The 22,933-nt window shown below is 50.7% G+C and overlaps 1 protein-coding gene across 2 annotated transcripts in view; it reads left to right on the plus strand.

Moving 5' to 3' along the window:
• The window catches only part of MARK4 (microtubule affinity regulating kinase 4), a 141,796-nt gene that overhangs the window by 50,402 nt on the left and 68,461 nt on the right, over window positions 1–22,933 (plus strand). For both annotated transcript variants that reach the window (XM_083160428.1, XM_083160429.1), the window contains exons 7-10: window positions 13,139–13,195; window positions 18,143–18,379; window positions 20,586–20,705; window positions 20,798–20,897. In XM_083160428.1, the coding sequence (XP_083016554.1) occupies window positions 13,139–13,195; window positions 18,143–18,379; window positions 20,586–20,705; window positions 20,798–20,897 (514 nt within the window). The remainder of the gene's footprint in view (window positions 1–13,138; window positions 13,196–18,142; window positions 18,380–20,585; window positions 20,706–20,797; window positions 20,898–22,933) is intronic.

The following is a 22,933-nucleotide window of genomic DNA, read 5'->3' on the forward strand; positions in this document are numbered from 1 at the left end:
TGCAGTATACATGCTACCACTGGGTGACATCAGACGTCATGGCCGGGTCTACCACTGCTATGCAGGTTATACACACCTGTACCTGTCCTGTGCTCCAGGTACTGAGATCCCAATAACACCCCTATACTATCTCCCATGCTATATGCAGTATACATGCTACCACTGGGTGACATCAGACATCATGGCCGGGTCTACCACTGCTATGCAGGTTATATACACCTGTACCTGTCCTGTGCCCCAGGTACTGAGATCCCAATAACACCCCTATACGATCTCCCATGCTATATGCAGTATACATGCTACCACTGGGTGACATCAGACATCATGGCCGGGTCTACCACTGCTATGCAGGTTATACACACCTGTACCTGTCCTGTGCCCCAGGTACTGAGATCCCAATAACATCCCTATACTATCTCCCATGCTATATGCAGTATACATGCTACCACTGGGTGACATCAGACATCATGGCCGGGTCTACCACTGCTATGCAGGTTATACACACCTGTACCTGTCCTGTGCCCCAGGTACTGAGATCCCAATAACACCCCTATACTATCTCCCATGCTATATACAGTATACATGCTACCACTGGGTGACATCAGACATCATGGCCGGGTCTACCACTGCTATGCAGGTTATACACACCTGTACCTGTCCTGTGCCCCAGGTACTGAGATCCCAATAACACCCTATACTATCTCCCATGCTATATGCAGTATACATGCTACCACTGGGTGACATCAGACATCATGGCCGGGTCTACCACTGCTATGCAGGTTATACACACCTGTACCTGTCCTGTGCCCCAGGTACTGAGATCCCTATACTATCTCCCATGCTATATACAGTATACATGCTACCACTGGGTGACATCAGACATCATGGCCGGGTCTACCACTGCTATGCAGGTTATACACACCTGTACCTGTCCTGCGCCCCAGGTACTGAGATCCCAATAACATCCCTATACTATCTCCCATGCTATATACAGTATACATGCTACCACTGGGTGACATCAGACATCATGGCCGGGTCTACCACTGCTATGCAGGTTATACACACCTGTACCTGTCCTGTGCTCCAGGTACTGAGATCCCAATAACACCCCTATACTATCTCCCATGCTATATGCAGTATACATGCTACCACTGGGTGACATCAGACATCATGGCCGGGTCTACCACTGCTATGCAGGTTATACACACCTGTACCTGTCCTGTGCCCCAGGTACTGAGATCCCAATAACACCCCTATACGATCTCCCATGCTATATGCAGTATACATGCTACCACTGGGTGACATCAGACATCATGGCCGGGTCTACCACTGCTATGCAGGTTATACACACCTGTACCTGTCCTGTGCCCCAGGTACTGAGATCCCAATAACACCCCTATACGATCTCCCATGCTATATGCAGTATACATGCTACCACTGGGTGACATCAGACATCATGGCCGGGTCTACCACTGCTATGCAGGTTATACACACCTGTACCTGTCCTGTGCCCCAGGTACTGAGATCCCAATAACATCCCTATACTATCTCCCATGCTATATGCAGTATACATGCTACCACTGGGTGACATCAGACATCATGGCCGGGTCTACCACTGCTATGCAGGTTATACACACCTGTACCTGTCCTGTGCCCCAGGTACTGAGATCCCAATAACACCCCTATACTATCTCCCATGCTATATACAGTATACATGCTACCACTGGGTGACATCAGACATCATGGCCGGGTCTACCACTGCTATGCAGGTTATACACACCTGTACCTGTCCTGTGCCCCAGGTACTGAGATCCCAATAACACCCCTATACTATCTCCCATGCTATATACAGTATACATGCTACCACTAGGTGACAGCAGACGTCATGGCCGGGTCTACCACTGCTATGCAGGTTATACACACCTGTACCTGTCCTGTGCTCCAGGTACTGAGATCCCAATAACACCCCTATACTATCTCCCATGCTATATATAGTATACATGCTACCACTAGGTGACATCAGACATCATGGCCGGGTCTACCACTGCTATGCAGGTTATACACACCTGTACCTGTCCTGCGCCCCAGGTACTGAGATCCCAATAACATCCCTATACTATCTCCCATGTTATATGCAGTATACATGCTACCACTGGGTGACATCAGACATCATGGCCGGGTCTACCACTGCTATGCAGGTTATACACACCTGTACCTGTCCTGTGCTCCAGGTACTGAGATCCCAATAACACCCCTATACTATCTCCCATGCTATATGCAGTATACATGCTACCACTGGGTGACTTCAGACATCATGGCCGGGTCTACCACTGCTATGCAGGTTATACACACCTGTACCTGTCCTGTGCCCCAGGTACTGAGATCCCAATAACACCCCTATACGATCTCCCATGCTATATGCAGTATACATGCTACCACTGGGTGACATCAGACATCATGGCCGGGTCTACCACTGCTATGCAGGTTATACACACCTGTACCTGTCCTGTGCCCCAGGTACTGAGATCCCAATAACATCCCTATACTATCTCCCATGCTATATGCAGTATACATGCTACCACTGGGTGACATCAGACATCATGGCCGGGTCTACCACTGCTATGCAGGTTATACACACCTGTACCTGTCCTGTGCTCCAGGTACTGAGATCCCAATAACACCCCTATACTATCTCCCATGCTATGTGCAGTATACATGCTACCACTGGGTGACATCAGACATCATGGCCGGGTCTACCACTGCTATGTAGGTTATACACACCTGTACCTGTCCTGTGCTCCAGGTACTGAGATCCCAATAACACCCCTATACTATCTCCCATGCTATATGTAGTATACATGCTACCACTGGGTGACATCAGACGTCATGGCCGGGTCTACCACTGCTATGCAGGTTATACACACCTGTACCTGTCCTGTGCTCCAGGTACTGAGATCCCAATAACACCCCTATACTATCTCCCATGCTATATATAGTATACATGCTACCACTAGGTGACATCAGACATCATGGCCGGGTCTACCACTGCTATGCAGGTGATACACACCTGTACCTGTCCTGTGCTCCAGGTACTGAGATCCCAATAACATCCCTATACTATCTCCCATGCTATATGCAGTATACATGCTACCACTGGGTGACATCAGACGTCATGGCCGGGTCTACCACTGCTATGCAGGTTATACACACCTGTACCTGTCCTGTGCTCCAGGTACTGAGATCCCAATAACACCCCTATACTATCTCCCATGCTATATATAGTATACATGCTACCACTAGGTGACATCAGACGTCATGGCCGGGTCTACCACTGCTATGCAGGTTATACACACCTGTACCTGTCCTGTGCCCCAGGTACTGAGATCCCAATAACACCCCAATAACACCCTATACTATCTCCCATGCTATATGCAGTATACATGCTACCACTGGGTGACATCAGACGTCATGGCCGGGTCTACCACTGCTATGCAGGTTATACACACCTGTACCTGTCCTGTGCTCCAGGTACTGAGATCCCAATAACACCCCTATACTATCTCCCATGCTATATACAGTATACATGCTACCACTGGGTGACATCAGACGTCATGGCCGGGTCTACCACTGCTATGCAGGTTATACACACCTGTACCTGTCCTGTGCCCCAGGTACTGAGATCCCAATAACACCCCAATAACACCCTATACTATCTCCCATGTAATATGTAGTATACGTGCTACCACTGGGTGACATCAGACATCATGGCCGGGTCTACCACTGCTATGCAGGTTATACACACCTGTACCTGTCCTGTGCCTCAGGTACTGAGATCCCAATAACATCCCTATACTATCTCCCATGCTATATACAGTATACATGCTACCACTGGGTGACATCAGACATCATGGCCGGGTCTACCACTGCTATGCAGGTTATACACACCTGTATCTGTCCTGTGCTCCAGGTACTGAGATCCCAATAACACCCCTATACTATCTCCCATGCTATATACAGTATACATGCTACCACTGGGTGACGTCAGACGTCATGGCCGGGTCTACCACTGCTATGCAGGTGATACACACCTGTACCTGTCCTGTGCTCCAGGTACTGAGATCCCAATAACACCCCTATACTATCTCCCATGCTATATATAGTATACATGCTACCACTAGGTGACATCAGACGTCATGGCCGGGTCTACCACTGCTATGCAGGTTATACACACCTGTATCTGTCCTGTGCTCCAGGTACTGAGATCCCAATAACACCCCTATACTATCTCCCATGCTATATGTAGTATACATGCTACCACTGGGTGACATCAGACATCATGGCTGGGTCTACCACTGCTATGCAGGTTATACACACCTGTACCTGTCCTGTGCCCCAGGTACTGAGATCCCAATAACACCCCTATACTATCTCCCATGCTATATGCAGTATACATGCTACCACTGGGTGACATCAGACATCATGGCCGGGTCTACCACTGCTATGCATGTTATACACACCTGTACCTGTCCTGTGCTCCAGGTACTGAGATCCCAATAACACCCCTATACTATCTCCCATGCTATATGCAGTATACATGCTACCACTGGGTGACATCAGACATCATGGCCGGGTCTACCACTGCTATGCATGTTATACACACCTGTACCTGTCCTGTGCCCCAGGTACTGAGATCCCAATAACACCCTATACTATCTCCCATGCTATATATAGTATACATGCTACCACTGGGAGACATCAGACGTCATGGCTGGGTCTACCACTGCTATGCAGGTTATACACACCTGTACCTGTCCTGTGCTCCTGGTACTGAGATCCCAATAACATTACTATACTATCTCCCATGCTATATGCAGTATACATGCTACCACTAGGTGACATCAGACATCATGGCCGGGTCTACCACTGCTATGCAGGTTATACACACCTGTACCTGTCCTGTGCTCCTGGTACTGAGATCCCAATAACATTACTATACTATCTCCCATGCTATATGCAGTATACATGCTACCACTAGGTGACATCAGACATCATGGCCGGGTCTACCACTGCTATGCAGGTTATACACACCTGTACCTGTCCTGTGCTCCAGGTACTGAGATCCCAATAACATCCCTATACTATCTCCCATGCTATATGCAGTATACATGCTACCACTGGGTGACATCAGACATCATGGCCGGGTCTACCACTGCTATGCAGGTTATACACACCTGTACCTGTCCTGTGCCCCAGGTACTGAGATCCCAATAACACCCCTATACTATCTCCCATGCTATATGCAGTATACATGCTACCACTGGGTGACATCAGACATCATGGCCGGGTCTACCACTGCTATGCAGGTTATACACACCTGTACCTGTCCTGTGCTCCAGGTACTGAGATCCCAATAACACCCCTATACTATCTCCCATGCTATATGTAGTATACATGCTACCACTCAGTGACATCAGACGTCATGGCCGGGTCTACCACTGCTATGCAGGTTATACACACCTGTACCTGTCCTGTGCCCCAGGTACTGAGATCCCAATAACACCCCTATACTATCTCCCATGCTATATGTAGTATACATGCTACCACTCAGTGACATCAGACGTCATGGCCGGGTCTACCACTGCTATGCAGGTTATACACACCTGTACCTGTCCTGTGCCCCAGGTACTGAGATCCCAATAACACCCCTATACTATCTCCCATGCTATATGCAGTATACATGCTACCACTGGGTGACATCAGACATCATGGCCGGGTCTACCACTGCTATGTAGGTTATACACACCTGTACCTGTCCTGTGCCCCAGGTACTGAGATCCCAATAACACCCCTATACTATCTCCCATGCTATATGCAGTATACATACTACCACTGTGTGACATCAGACATCATGGCCGGGTCTACCACTGCTATGCAGGTTATACACACCTGTACCTGTCCTGTGCCCCAGGTACTGAGATCCCAATAACACCCCTATACTATCTCCCATGCTATATGCAGTATACATGCTACCACTGGGTGACATCAGACGTCATGGCCGGGTCTACCACTGCTATGCAGGTTATATACACCTGTACCTGTCCTGTGCCCCAGGTACTGAGATCCCAATAACATCCCTATACTATCTCCCATGCTATATGTAGTATACATGCTACCACTGGGTGACATCAGACATCATGGCCGGGTCTACCACTGCTATGCAGGTTATACACACCTGTACCTGTCCTGTGCCCCAGGTACTGAGATCCCAATAACAGCCCTATACTATCTCCCATGCTATATGCAGTATACATGCTACCACTGGGTGACATCAGACATCATGGCCGGGTCTACCACTGCTATGCAGGTTATACACACCTGTACCTGTCCTGTGCTCCAGGTACTGAGATCCCAATAACATCCCTATACTATCTCCCATGCTATATATAGTATACATGCTACCACTGGGTGACATCAGACGTCATGGCCGGGTCTACCACTGCTATGCAGGTTATACACACCTGTACCTGTCCTGTGCCCCAGGTACTGAGATCCCAATAACATCCCTATACTATCTCCCATGCTATATATAGTATACATGCTACCACTGGGTGACATCAGACGTCATGGCCGGGTCTACCACTGCTATGCAGGTTATACACACCTGTACCTGTCCTGTGCTCCAGGTACTGAGATCCCAATAACACCCCTATACTATCTCCCATGCTATATACAGTATACATGCTACCGCTGGGTGACATCAGACATCATGGCCGGGTCTACCACTGCTATGCAGGTTATACACACCTGTACCTGTCCTGTGCCCCAGGTACTGAGATCCCAATAACATCCCTATACTATCTCCCATGCTATATGCAGTATACATGCTACCACTGGGTGACATCAGACATCATGGCCGGGTCTACCACTGCTATGCAGGTTATACACACCTGTACCTGTCCTGTGCCCCAGGTACTGAGATCCCAATAACACCCTATACTATCTCCCATGCTATATATAGTATACATGCTACCACTGGGTGACATCAGACATCATGGCCGGGTCTACCACTGCTATGCAGGTTATACACACCTGTACCTGTCCTGTGCTCCAGGTACTGAGATCCCAATAACACCCCTATACTATCTCCCATGCTATGTGCAGTATACATGCTACCACTGGGTGACATCAGACGTCATGGCCGGGTCTACCACTTCTATGCAGGTTATACACACCTGTACCTGTCCTGTGCTCCAGGTACTGAGATCCCAATAACACCCCTATACTATCTCCCATGCTATATACAGTATACATGCTACCACTGGGTGACATCAGACGTCATGGCCGGGTCTACCACTGCTATGCAGGTTATACACACCTGTACCTGTCCTGTGCTCCAGGTACTGAGATCCCAATAACATCCCTATACTATCTCCCATGCTATATACAGTATACATGCTACCACTGGGTGACATCAGACGTCATGGCCGGGTCTACCACTGCTATGCAGGTTATACACACCTGTACCTGTCCTGTGCTCCAGGTACTGAGATCCCAATAACATCCCTATACTATCTCCCATGCTATATACAGTATACATGCTACCACTAGGTGACATCAGACATCATGGCCGGGTCTACCACTGCTATGCAGGTTATACACACCTGTACCTGTCCTGTGCTCCAGGTACTGAGATCCCAATAACACCCCTATACTATCTCCCATGCTATATGTAGTATACATGCTACCACTAGGTGACATCAGACGTCATGGCCGGGTCTACCACTGCTATGCAGGTTATACATACCTGTACCTGTCCTGTGCCCCAGGTACTGAGATCCCAATAACACCCCTATACTATCTCCCATGCTATATGTAGTATACATGCTACCACTAGGTGACATCAGACGTCATGGCCGGGTCTACCACTGCTATGCAGGTTATACACACCTGTACCTGTCCTGTGCTCCAGGTACTGAGATCCCAATAACACCCCTATACTATCTCCCATGCTATATATAGTATACATGCTACCACTAGGTGACATCAGACATCATGGCCGGGTCTACCACTGCTATGCAGGTTATACACACCTGTACCTGTCCTGTGCCCCAGGTACTGAGATCCCAATAACACCCCTATACTATCTCCCATGCTATATGCAGTATACATGCTACCACTGGGTGACATCAGACGTCATGGCCGGGTCTACCACTGCTATGCAGGTTATACACACCTGTACCTGTCCTGTGCCCCAGGTACTGAGATCCCAATAACACCCCTATACTATCTCCCATGCTATATATAGTATACATGCTACCACTAGGTGACATCAGACGTCATGGCCGGGTCTACCACTGCTATGCAGGTTATACACACCTGTACCTGTCCTGTGCCCCAGGTACTGAGATCCCAATAACATCCCTATACTATCTCCCATGCTATATGCAGTATACATGCTACCACAGGGTGACATCAGACATCATGGCCGGTTCTACCACTGCTATGCAGGTTATACACACCTGTACCTGTCCTGTGCCCCAGGTACTGAGATCCTAATAACATCCCTATACTATCTCCCATGCTATATGCAGTATACATGCTACCACTAGGTGACATCAGACGTCATGGCCGGGTCTACCACTGCTATGCAGGTTATACACACCTGTACCTGTCCTGTGCCCCAGGTACTGAGATCCCAATAACACCCCTATACTATCTCCCATGCTATATATAGTATACATGCTACCACTGGGTGACATCAGACATCATGGCCGGGTCTACCACTGCTATGCAGGTTATACACACCTGTACCTGTCCTGTGCCCCAGGTACTGAGATCCCAATAACATCCCTATACTATCTCCCATGCTATATGCAGTATACATGCTACCACTGGGTGACATCTGGCGTCATGGCCGGGTCTACCACTGCTATGCAGGTTATACACACCTGTACCTGTCCTGTGCTCCAGGTACTGAGATCCCAATAACACCCCTATACTATCTCCCATGCTATGTGCAGTATACATGCTACCACTGGGTGACATCAGACGTCATGGCCGGGTCTACCACTGCTATGCAGGTTATACACACCTGTACCTGTCCTGTGCTCCAGGTACTGAGATCCCAATAACACCCCTATACTATCTCCCATGCTATATGCAGTATACATGCTACCACTGGGTGACATCAGACGTCATGGCAGGGTCTACCACTGCTATGCAGGTTATACACACCTGTATCTGTCCTGTGCTCCAGGTACTGAGATCCCAATAACATCCCTATACTATCTCCCATGCTATATATAGTATACATGCTACCACTAGGTGACATCAGACGTCATGGCCGGGTCTACCACTGCTATGCAGGTTATACACACCTGTATCTGTCCTGTGCTCCAGTTACTGAGATCCCAATAACACCCCTATACTATCTCCCATGCTATATATAGTATACATGCTACCACTAGGTGACATCAGACATCATGGCCGGGTCTACCACTGCTATGCAGGTTATACACACCTGTACCTGTCCTGTGCCCCAGGTACTGAGATCCCAATAACACCCCTATACTATCTCCCATGCTATATGCAGTATACATGCTACCACTGGGTGACATCAGACATCATGGCCGGGTCTACCACTGCTATGCAGGTTATACACACCTGTACCTGTCCTGTGCCCCAGGTACTGAGATCCCAATAACACCCCTATACTATCTCCCATGCTATATGTAGTATACATGCTACCACTGGGTGACATCAGACGTCATGGCCGGGTCTACCACTGCTATGTAGGTTATACACACCTGTACCTGTCCTGTGCTCCAGGTACTGAGATCCCAATAACACCCCTATACTATCTCCCATGCTATATGCAGTATACATGCTACCACTGGGTGACATCAGACGTCATGGCCGGGTCTACCACTGCTATGTAGGTTATACACACCTGTACCTGTCCTGTGCTCCAGGTACTGAGATCCCAATAACACCCCTATACTATCTCCCATGCTATATACAGTATACATGCTACCACTGGGTGACATCAGACGTCATGGCCGGGTCTACCACTGCTATGTAGGTTATACACACCTGTACCTGTCCTGTGCTCCAGGTACTGAGATCCCAATAACACCCCTATACTATCTCCCATGCTATATATAGTATACATGCTACCACTAGGTGACATCAGACATCATGGCCGGGTCTACCACTGCTATGCAGGTTATACACTCCTGTACCTGTCCTGTACTCCAGGTACTGAGATCCCAATAACACCCTATACTATCTCCCATGCTATATGCAGTATACATGCTACCACTGGGTGACATCAGACATCATGGCCGGGTCTACCACTGCTATGCAGGTTATACACACCTGTACCTGTCCTGTGCCCCAGGTACTGAGATCCCTATACTATCTCCCATGCTATATACAGTATACATGCTACCACTGGGTGACATCAGACATCATGGCCGGGTCTACCACTGCTATGCAGGTTATACACACCTGTACCTGTCCTGTGCCCCAGGTACTGAGATCCCAATAACACCCTATACTATCTCCCATGCTATATGCAGTATACATGCTACCACTGGGTGACATCAGACATCATGGCCGGGTCTACCACTGCTATGCAGGTTATACACACCTGTACCTGTCCTGTGCCCCAGGTACTGAGATCCCTATACTATCTCCCATGCTATATACAGTATACATGCTACCACTGGGTGACATCAGACATCATGGCCGGGTCTACCACTGCTATGCAGGTTATACACACCTGTACCTGTCCTGTGCTCCAGGTACTGAGATCCCAATAACATCCCTATACTATCTCCCATGTTATATGCAGTATACATGCTACCACTAGGTGACATCAGACATCATGGCCGGGTCTACCACTGCTATGCAGGTTATACACACCTGTACCTGTCCTGTGCTCCAGGTACTGAGATCCCAATAACACCCCTATACTATCTCCCATGCTATATGCAGTATACATGCTACCACTGGGTGACATCAGACGTCATGGCCGGGTCTACCACTGCTATGCAGGTTATACACACCTGTACCTGTCCTGTGCCCCAGGTACTGAGATGCCAATAACATCCCTATACTATCTCCCATGCTATATACAGTATACATGCTACCACTAGGTGACATCAGACGTCATGGCCGGGTCTACCACTGCTATGCAGGTTATACACACCTGTACCTGTCCTGTGCCCCAGGTACTGAGATCCCAATAACACCCCTATACTATCTCCCATGCTATATGCAGTATACATGCTACCACTAGGTGACATCAGACGTCATGGCCGGGTCTACCACTGCTATGCAGGTTATACACACCTGTACCTGTCCTGTGCCCCAGGTACTGAGATCCCAATAACACCCCTATACTATCTCCCATGCTATATGCAGTATACATGCTACCACTGGGTGACATCAGACGTCATGGCCGGGTCTACCACTGCTATGCAGGTTATACACACCTGTACCTGTCCTGTGCTCCAGGTACTGAGATCCCAATAACATCCCTATACTATCTCCCATGCTATATGCAGTATACATGCTACCACTGGGTGACATCAGACATCATGGCCGGGTCTACCACTGCTATGCAGGTTATACACACCTGTACCTGTCCTGCGCCCCAGGTACTGAGATCCCAATAACATCACTATACTATCTCCCATGCTATATGCAGTATACATGCTACCACTGGATGACCTAATCAGATGTAATGCCTGAGTCTACCACTGCTATGCAGGTGATACACCCATGTCATGTGCTCCCAATAACTAACCAACATGGTGTCTAGCTGAGCCCCAGGGGTGATTGGTGCCAGTTGGCTATGACTGAACCCTAATAATACATAGATCCCTATGATAGGACACAGGATAGGACGACAGTACAGCTGACCAGCAGGACTCACTCTTTGGGGTATTAAAAATGTGCCATGCATGGAACCTCGGTGCTGTCCCCCCCCTCACTCTTGTTGTGATCTTTAGATGTCCCTTAGAACTCTTGTGGAGTCTAGCTTTCAGGTATGTTGCTCGGAGTCTATGGAACTCTCTCCCCGCACGGGCTCCCCCACTGTACCGTCCTCCCCGCACGGGCTCCCCCGCTGTACCGTCCTCCCCGCACGGGCTCCCCCGCTGTACCGTCCTCCCCGCACGGGCTCCCCCGCTGTACCGTCCTCGTCTCACGGGCTCCCCCGCTGTACCGTCCTCGTCTCACGGGCTCCCCCGCTGTACCGTCCTCGTCTCACGGGCTCCCCCGCTGTACCGTCCTCGTCTCACGGGTTCCCCCGCTGTACCGTCCTCGTCTCACGGGCTCCCCCTCTGTACCGTCCTCCCCTCACGGGCTCCCTCTCTGTACCGTCCTCCCCGCACGGGCTCCCCCGCTGTACCGTCCTCCCCGCACGGGCTCCCCCGCTGTACCGTCCTCCCCGCACGGGCTCCCCCGCTGTACCGTCCTCCCCGCACGGGCTCCCCCGCTGTACCGTCCTCCCCGCACGGGCTCCCCCGCTGTACCGTCCTCCCCGCACGGGCTCCCCCGCTGTACCGTCCTCCCCGCACAGACTTGTCTGGTACTTATGTGTTTCTCTGTTACATTTACCTTAATAGTACAAAATACAAAGCAGCGTAACACATTGTGAGTCCTACCAGGAGAAAGTGCTGTATAAATAACATCATCATTATTATTATTTGTAAATTGTATTTGTGCCCTCATTTGGCCATAACAGCCAATAAGCTTTTAGCGATCATTTCAATAAGTGTGGACCCATGTTGTGCACATGTTCCAGGTTATATCTGTGGCTTTCTCTGTCCCTGAGGCTCATTATGACTATCTGCAATGTATGTGGCTCCCAGTGGCCCTGGAATTGGAGTGCAGGTGGCACCTGGTTGTCATGTATGGCACTAATGGTACTTGGCATCCTCCAGTGCACAGACTGATGGTAGAGAGGCTTTTCCAGCTATAGACCCACGTTGGAATAAAGCGGTGGCTGCGATGGGCGCGCGGGTACCCAGCGGGCACCACATTGCGTTATATGTATAATCTATCTGTTCCTTGCCATATCGCACTAGTATTAGTGATTGTGGGCAATAATGATACTTCTCTCCCACAGATTGTTTCCGCTGTTCATTACTGTCACCAGAAGAATATTGTTCATAGAGATCTCAAGGTGAGGATGTGGCTCTTCTCTGCTGATTGCTCTCATTGTAGGGGCCTGATTCAGGATCACTCGGTAGCATGTCCGAGAATCCATCCCCTTGCTAACCATCAAATGATTTATCTTCCCTTCAGAAATAAGGCACTGACATCCTGCCCCGCCCCAAGCAGGGAACACCACGCCTTCTTTCCCAGGGGAACACCCAATATAATGTCATGTGACATCAGCCTCCTGCCCGAGCAGGCATCGGCCACGCCTTCTTTCCCAGGGAAACACCCAATATAATGTCATGTGACATCAGCCTCCTGCCCGGAGCAGGCATCGGCCACGCCTTCTTTCCCAGGGAAACACCCAATATAATGTCATGTGACGTCAGCCTCCTGCCCCGAGCAGGCATCGGCCACGCCTTCTTTCCCAGGGGAACACTCAATATAATGTCATGTGACGTCAGCCTCCTGCCCCGAGCAGGCATCGGCCACGCCTTCTTTCCCAGGGGAACACTCAATATAATGTCATGTGACGTCAGCCTCCTGCCCCGAGCAGGCATCAGCCACGCCTTCTTTCCCAGGGGAACACCCAATATAATGTCATGTGACGTCAGCCTCCTGCCCAGAGCAGGCATCGTCCACGCATTCTTTCCCAGGGGAACACTCAATATAATGTCATGTGACGTCAGCCTCCTGCCCCGAGCAGGCATCGGCCACGCCTTCTTTCCCAGGGGAACACTCAATATAATGTCATGTGACATCAGCCTCCTGCCCCGAGCAGGCATCAGCCACGCCTTCTTTCCCAGGGAAACACCCAATATAATGTCATGTGACGTCAGCCTCCTGCCCCGAGCAGGCATCGGCCACGCCTTCCAGGGGAACACTCAATATGATGTCATGTAATGTCAGCCTCCTGCCCCGAGCAGGCATCGGCCACGCCTTCTTTCCCAGGGAAACACCCAATATAATGTCATGTAATGTCAGCCTCCTGCCCCGAGCAGGCATCGGCCACGCATTCTTTCCCAGGGGAACACCCAATATAATGTCATGTGACGTCAGCCTCCTGCCCCGAGCAGGCATCAGCCACGCCTTCTTTCCCAGGGGAACTCCCAATATAATGTCATGTGACATCAGCCTCCTGCCCCGAGCAGGCATCGGCCACGCCTTCTTTCCCAGGGAAACACCCAATATAATGTCATGTGACGTCAGCCTCCTGCCCCGAGCAGGCATCGGCCACGCCTTCTTTCCCAGGGAAACACCCAATATAATGTCATGTGACGTCAGCCTCCTGCCCCGAGCAGGCATCGGCCCTGCCTTCTTTCCCAGGGAAACACCCAATATAATGTCATGTGACGTCAGCCTCCTGCCCCGAGCAGGCATCGGCCACCTTCTTTCCCAGGGGAACACTCAATATAATGTCATGTGACGTCAGCCTCCTGCCCCGAGCAGGCATCAGCCACGCCTTCTTTCCCAGGGGAACACCCAATATAATGTCATGTGACGTCAGCCTCCTGCCCCGAGCAGGCATCAACCACGCCTTCTTTCCCAGGGGAACACCCAATATAATGTCATGTGACGTCAGCCTCCTGCCCCGAGCAGGCATCGGCCACGCCTTCTTTCCCAGGGGAACACCCAATATAATGTCATGTGACGTCAGCCTCCTGCCCCGAGCAGGCATCGGCCACGCCTTCTTTCCCAGGGGAACACCCAATATAATGTCATGTGACGTCAGCCTCCTGACCCGAGCAGGCATCGGCCACGCCTTCTTTCCCAGGGGAACACCCAATATAATGTCATGTGACGTCAGCCTCCTGCCCCGAGCAGGCATCGGCCACGCCTTCTTTCCCAGGGAAACACCCAATATAATGTCATGTGACGTCAGCCTCGTGCCCCGAGCAGGCATCGGCCACCTTCTTTCCCAGGGGAACACCCAATATAATGTCATGTGACGTCAGCCTCCTGCCCGAGCAGGCATCGGCCACGCCTTCTTTCCCAGGGGAACACCCAATATAATGTCATGTGACGTCAGCCTCCTGCCCGAGCAGGCATCGGCCACGCCTTCTTTCCCAGGGGAACACCCAATATAATGTCATGTGACGTCAGCCTCCTGCCCCGAGCAGGCATCGGCCACGCCTTCTTTCCCAGGGGAACACCATATAATGTCATGTGACGTCAGCCTCGTGCCCCGAGCAGGGAACACCGCGCCTGCTTTCCCCGCGGAACACCCAATATAATGTCATGTGACGTCAGCCTCCTGCCCCGAGCAGGCATCGGCCACGCATTCTTTCCCAGGGGAACACCCAATATAATGTCATGTGACATCAGCCTCCTGCCCGAGCAGGCATCGGCCACGCCTTCTTTCCCAGGGAAACACCCAATATAATGTCATGTGACGTCAGCCTCCTGCCCCGAGCAGGCATCGGCCACCTTCTTTCCCAGGGGAACACTCAATATAATGTCATGTGACGTCAGCCTCCTGCCCCGAGCAGGCATCAGCCACGCCTTCTTTCCCAGGGGAACACCCAATATAATGTCATGTGACGTCAGCCTCCTGCCCCGAGCAGGCATCAACCACGCCTTCTTTCCCAGGGGAACACCCAATATAATGTCATGTGACGTCAGCCTCCTGCCCCGAGCAGGCATCGGCCACGCCTTCTTTCCCAGGGGAACACCCAATATAATGTCATGTGACGTCAGCCTCCTGACCCGAGCAGGCATCGGCCACGCCTTCTTTCCCAGGGGAACACCCAATATAATGTCATGTGACGTCAGCCTCCTGCCCCGAGCAGGCATCGGCCACGCCTTCTTTCCCAGGGGAACACCCAATATAATGTCATGTGACGTCAGCCTCCTGCCCCGAGCAGGCATCGGCCACGCCTTCTTTCCCAGGGGAACACCATATAATGTCATGTGACATCAGCCTCCTGACCCGAGCAGGCATCGGCCACGCATTCTTTCCCAGGGGAACACCCAATATAATGTCATGTGACATCAGCCTCCTGCCCGAGCAGGCATCGGCCACGCCTTCTTTCCCCGGGGAACACCCAATATAATGTCATGTGACGTCAGCCTCCTGCCCCGAGCAGGCATCGGCCACGCATTCTTTCCCAGGGGAACACCCAATATAATGTCATGTGACGTCAGCCTCCTGCCCCGAGCAGGCATCGGCCACGCCTTCTTTCCCAGGGGAACACCCAATATAATGTCATGTGACGTCAGCCTCCTGCCCGAGCAGGCATCGGCCACGCCTTCTTTCCCAGGGGAACACCCAATATAATGTCATGTGACGTCAGCCTCCTGCCCGAGCAGGCATCGGCCACGCCTTCTTTCCCAGGGGAACACCCAATATAATGTCATGTGACGTCAGCCTCCTGCCCCGAGCAGGCATCGGCCACGCCTTCTTTCCCAGGGGAACACCCAATATAATGTCATGTGACGTCAGCCTCCTGCCCCGAGCAGGCATCGGCCACGCCTTCTTTCCCAGGGGAACACCCAATATAATGTCATGTGACGTCAGCCTCCTGCCCCGAGCAGGCATCGGCCACGCCTTCTTTCCCAGGGGAACACCCAATATAATGTCATGTGACGTCAGCCTCCTGCCCCGAGCAGGCATCGGCCACGCCTTCTTTCCCAGGGGAACACCCAATATAAAGTCATGTGACGTCAGCCTCCTGCCCCGAGCAGGCATCGGCCACGCATTCTTTCCCAGGGGAACACCCAATATAATGTCATGTGACGTCAGCCTCCTGCCCCGAGCAGGCATCGGCCACGCCTTCTTTCCCAGGGGAACACCATATAATGTCATGTGACGTCAGCCTCGTGCCCCGAGCAGGGAACACCGCGCCTGCTTTCCCCGCGGAACACCCAATATAATGTCATGTGACGTCAGCCTCCTGCCCCGAGCAGGCATCAGCCACGCCTTCTTTCCCAGGGGAACACCCAATACAATGTCATGTGACGTCAGCCTCCTGCCCCGAGCAGGCATCGGCCACGCCTTCTTTCCCAGGGGAACACCATATAATGTCATGTGACGTCAGCCTCCTGCCCCGAGCAGGCATCAGCCACGCCTTCTTTCCCAGGGGAACACCCAATATGATGTCATGTGACATCAGCCTCCTGCCCGAGCAGGCATCGGCCACGCCTTCTTTCCCAGGGGAACACCCAATATAATGTCATGTGACGTCAGCCTCCTGCCCCGAGCAGGCATCGGCCACGCCTTCTTTCCCAGGGGAACACCATATAATGTCATGTGACGTCAGCCTCGTGCCCCGAGCAGGGAACACCGCGCCTGCTTTCCCCGCGGAACACCCAATATAATGTCATGTGACGTCAGCCTCCTGCCCCGAGCAGGCATCGGCCACGCCTTCTTTCCCAGGGGAACACCATATAATGTCATGTGACGTCAGCCTCGTGCCCCGAGCAGGGAACACCGCGCCTGCTTTCCCCGCGGAACACCCAATATAATGTCATGTGACATCAGCCTCCTGCCCCGAGCAGGCATCAGCCACGCCTTCTTTCCCAGGGGAACACCCAATATAATGTCATGTGACGTCAGCCTCCTGCCCGAGCAGGCATCGGCCACGCCTTCTTTCCCAGGGGAACACCCAATATAATGTCATGTGACGTCAGCCTCCTGCCCCGAGCAGGCATCGGCCACGCCTTCTTTCCCAGGGGAACACCATATAATGTCATGTGACGTCAGCCTCCTGCCCTGAGCAGGCATCGGCCACGCCTTCTTTCCCAGGGGAACACCCAATATAATGTCATGTGACGTCAGCCTCGTGCCCCGAGCAGGGAACACCGCGCCTGCTTTCCCAGGGAAACACCCAGCATTTTCATGCCGCCCTCCATTCCCTCGATTGTGATACTCACCGAAGGCGTTCGCACATGGGGTCTGCACATTCGCAGACCCTCCAACATAACAGGCCGAATTACCCCCTTAGTTCCATCCTTGTTGTCATTGTCCTCACAGGCTGAGAATCTCCTCCTGGACGCTGAGGCCAATATAAAGATTGCTGATTTTGGCTTCAGTAATGAATTTACACCTGGTGGGAAGTTGGACACGTTTTGCGGAAGCCCACCCTATGCAGCTCCTGAGTTATTTCAGGGTAAGCGGTATAATGGGCCTGAGGTAGACGTCTGGAGCCTGGGGGTCATCCTTTATACGCTGGTCAGTGGATCCCTACCCTTCGATGGACAGAACCTCAAGGTAAAGCTCTTAGATTTGACGATGGTTGGAAATGTGATAAACTAGATGTCTGAAGTCGGCCTCTGTCTCTGATGTGTTTGGCTGTGAACCAGGCTACTTGTCAGTATGACTGGGACTGGGCAGCTGAGAGCTTAGACCCTGGGACTGAACCAGAGTGACTGTGACTGGGCAGCTGAGAGCTTAGACCCTGGGACTGAACCAGAATGACTGGGACTGGACAGCTGGTAGCTTAGACCGTGGGACTGAACCAGAGTGACTGTGACTGGGCAGGTGGTAGCTTAGACCCTGGGACTGAACCACAATGACTGGGACTGGGTAGCTGGTAGCTTACACCCTGAGACTGAACCAGAATGACTGGAACTGGGCAGCTGAGAGCTTAGACCCTGGGACTGAACCAGAATGACTGGGACTGGGCAGCTGGTAGCTTAGACCCTGGGACTGAACCAGAATGACTGGGCAGCTGGTAGCTTAGACCCTGGGACTGAACCAGAATGACTTGGACTGGGCAGCTGGTAGCTTAGACCCTGGGACTGAACCAGAATGAATGTAACTGGGCAGCTGGTAGCTTAGACCCTGGGACTAAACCAGAATGACTGGGACTGGACAGCTGAGAGCTTAGACCCTGGGACTGAACCAGAGTGACTGTGACTGGGCAGCTGAGAGCTTAGACCCTGGGACTGAACCAGAATGACTGGGACTGGACAGCTGGTAGCTTAGACCGTGGGACTGAACCAGAGTGACTGTGACTGGGCAGGTGGTAGCTTAGACCCTGGGACTGAACCACAATGACTGGGACTGGACAGCTGAGAGCTTAGACCCTGGGACTGAACCAGAATGACTGGGACTGGGTAGCTGGTAGCTTACACCCTGAGACTGAACCAGAATGACTGGGACTGGGCAGCTGGTAGCTTACACCCTGAGACTGAACCAGAATGACTGGAACTGGGCAGCTGAGAGCTTAGACCCTGGGACTGAACCAGAATGACTGGGACTGGGCAGCTGGTAGCTTAGACCCTGGGACTGAACCAGAATGACTGGGACTGGGCAGCTGGTAGCTTAGACCCTGGGACTGAACCAGAATGACTTGGACTGGGCAGCTGGTAGCTTAGACCCTGGGACTGAACCAGAATGACTGGGACTGGGCAGCTGGTAGCTTAGACCCTGGGACTGAACCAGAATGACTGGGACTGGGCAGCTGGTAGCTTAGACCCTGGGACTGAACCAGAATGACTTGGACTGGGCAGCTGGTAGCTTAGACCCTGGGACTGAACCAGAATGAATGTAACTGGGCAGCTGGTAGCTTAGACCCTGGGACTGAACCAGAATGACTGAGACTGGGTAGCTGGTAGCTTAGACCCTGGGACTGAACCAGAATGACTGGGACTGGACAGCTGAGAGCTTAGACCCTGGGACTGAACCAGAATGACTGGGTAGCTGGTAGCTTACACCCTGAGACTGAACCAGAATGACTTGGACTGGGCAGCTGGTAGCTTAGACCCTGGGACTGAACCAGAATGACTGGGACTGGGCAGCTGGTAACTTAGACCCTGGGACTGAACCAGAATGACTGGGACTGGGCAGCTGAGAGCTTAGACCCTGGGGCTGAACCAGAATGACTGGGACTGGGCAGCTGGTAACTTAGACCCTGGGACTGAACCAGAATGACTGGGACTGGGCAGCTGGTAGCTTAGACCCTGGGACTGAACAGAATGACTGGGACTGGGCAGCTGGTAACTTAGAACACCGGAATGGAACCAGATTATTGGAGCGAGTAGCACACCAAGGTAGTTGCCTAAACTGAGAGTCTCTGAGCAAGATATTAGTAGGAGCTCACAAGTCCTAGCAGGCTAAACACAACATTGTACTAGTGATTGGTAAATAGCATTATACCTCTGGGTGTCCTGGGATTGGTTGCTAACAGCCAGATACTCAGGCTGGCTCCCAGATCTGCATTCAGCTGACAGGGATCAAGAATGGTGGCTTATACGCTGAGCAAATCAGGCAGGGAACTTGGCAGGATATCCTGGCCTGCAGGACAGCTGACAGGTATGTCACAAGACAAGGTTGTAGAATGAGGGCCCTCTGTAAGGACAGGATATTATCCAGTGCTGCTGTGCGCTGCTCTTACCCTGTTCATTGGCTATGGACAGAGGTGTGAGGATGGGGCGGTAGGAACATTAATTTGTGACCTGTCCACGTTTCACAGGAGCTGAGGGAGCGTGTCCTGCGTGGCAAGTACAGAGTACCTTTCTATATGAGCACGGACTGTGAAAGTGTCCTGCGGCGATTCTTGGTCCTCAATCCCACCAAGCGCTGCACTCTGGAGGTGAAGTTACCGCTCTCTTTTCTGTCTCTCTAATGCTGCGCTCAGACTTTCTCTTCTTGCCCCTTCTGACTCTTTCTTCTGACCATCCTCAGCAAATAATGAATGACAAGTGGATGAACATAGGGTTTGACAGTGATGATCTGAAACCATACAAAGAGCCAGAAGAAGACCACGCTGACCCCAAACGTATAGGTGAGGATGGTGGGGCAGTAATTATCTCATCTATAATAGAGGGTGTAAATGTGATACATGGGGTGCAGAGCATATCGCATCTCTGTCCTATACTTACACTGGGTGCAGAGCATATCGCATCTCTGTCCTATACTTATACTGGGTGCAGAGCATATCGCATCTCTGTCCTATACTTACACTGGGTGCAGAGCATATCGCATCTCTGTCCTATACTTATACTGGCTGCAGAGCATATCGCATCTCTGTCCTATACTTACAGTGGGCTGCAGAGCATATCGCATCTCTGTCCTATACTTACAGTGGGTGCAGAGCATATTGCATCTCTGTCCTATACTTACATTCGGTGCAGAGCATATTGCATCTCTGTCCTATACTTACAGTGGGTGCAGAGCATATCGCATCTCTGTCCTATACTTACACTGGGTGCAGAGCACATCGCATCTCTGTCCTATACTTACACTGGGTGCAGAGCATATCGCATCTCTGTCCTATACTTACAGTGGGTGCAGAGCATATCGCATCTCTGTCCTATACTTATACTGGGTGCAGAGCATATCGCATCTCTGTCCTATACGTACAGTGGGCTGCAGAGCATATCGCATCTCTGTCCTATACTTACACTGGGTGCAGAGCATATCGCATCTCTGTCCTATACTTACACTGGGTGCAGAGCATATCGCATCTCTGTCCTATACTTATACTGGGTGCAGAGCATATCGCATCTCTGTCCTATACTTATACTGGGTGCAGAGCATATCGCATCTCTGTCCTATACTTACACTGGGTGCAGAGCATATCGCATCTCTGTCCTATACTTACACTGGGTGCAGAGCATATTGCATCTCTGTCCTATACTTATACTGGGTGCAGAGCATATCGCATCTCTGTCCTATACTTACACTGGGTGCAGAGCATATTGCATCTGTCCTATACTTATACTGGGTGCAGAGCATATCGCATCTCTGTCCTATACTTACAGTGGGTGCAGAGCATATCGCATCTCTGTCCTATACTTACAGTGGCTGCAGAGCATATCGCATTTCTGTCCTATACTTACAGTGGCTGCAGAGCATATCGCATCTCTGTCCTATACTTAAGAGAATGGGTGGTGACTGACAGCGCTCGAGTAGAGGTAAAGTAGGGTGCTGCTGGGTGTCCGGGGTAAGCACACTCATAAAAGTGCTATTATAAAAAGGAAAGGTAACCTTTCTTTTTTATAATAGCACTTTTATGAGCGTGCTAATGTGCACATTTCTTTGTTTTTCATGAATTTATTTTTAATAAATTTAATATTTGTACACAGATACCATCTCTGCTTATTTACTATTCATGGTGTAGGTTTGCGCAGATGTGCCCATTTTTCCTCTTGCTTTCTGTACACTGCAGGGTAAATTTTTGTAGTTTTACCCCGGACACCCAGCAGCACCCTACTTTACCTCTACTCGAGCGCTGTCAGTCACCACCCATTCTCTCCAGTACCACTTACTACATCGACTACAGCATCTGAGTTATGAATAGCACACATAAAGGACCAATCCATCGCATATATATAGATAGATATAGCGAGTTACCCAAATAAATGAGTCACAGGAGGCGGCACTCTCAGTAAAAATGCCGCCTCCTGTGACTCATTTATTTGGGTAACTCGCCTCTATCTAATATTGTGGAGGGCACCCAGCCGCTGATTGGACGGTTGCAAGTGCCGGGCCATATTCCACTGTGTGTGTGTGTGTGTGTGTGTGTATGTATGTATGTATGTATATGTGTATATATATATATATATATATATATATATATATATATATATATATATATATATATATATATATATATATATATATATATATATATATATATATATATATATATATATATATATATATGTGTATATGTGTATATATATATATATATATATATATATATATATATATATTGAACATGGCATTCAACAGGCAAGAACGGTACAGATACCTGGAATCATTCATTAATCCGGGCAGATCAACAAAACCCGTAGATACCAGAGTAACAGAAGAACA

This window comes from Crinia signifera, chromosome 9 (genome assembly GCF_055691185.1).
Source record: "Crinia signifera chromosome 9, ASM5569118v1, whole genome shotgun sequence".
Taxonomy (NCBI): domain Eukaryota; kingdom Metazoa; phylum Chordata; class Amphibia; order Anura; family Myobatrachidae; genus Crinia; species Crinia signifera.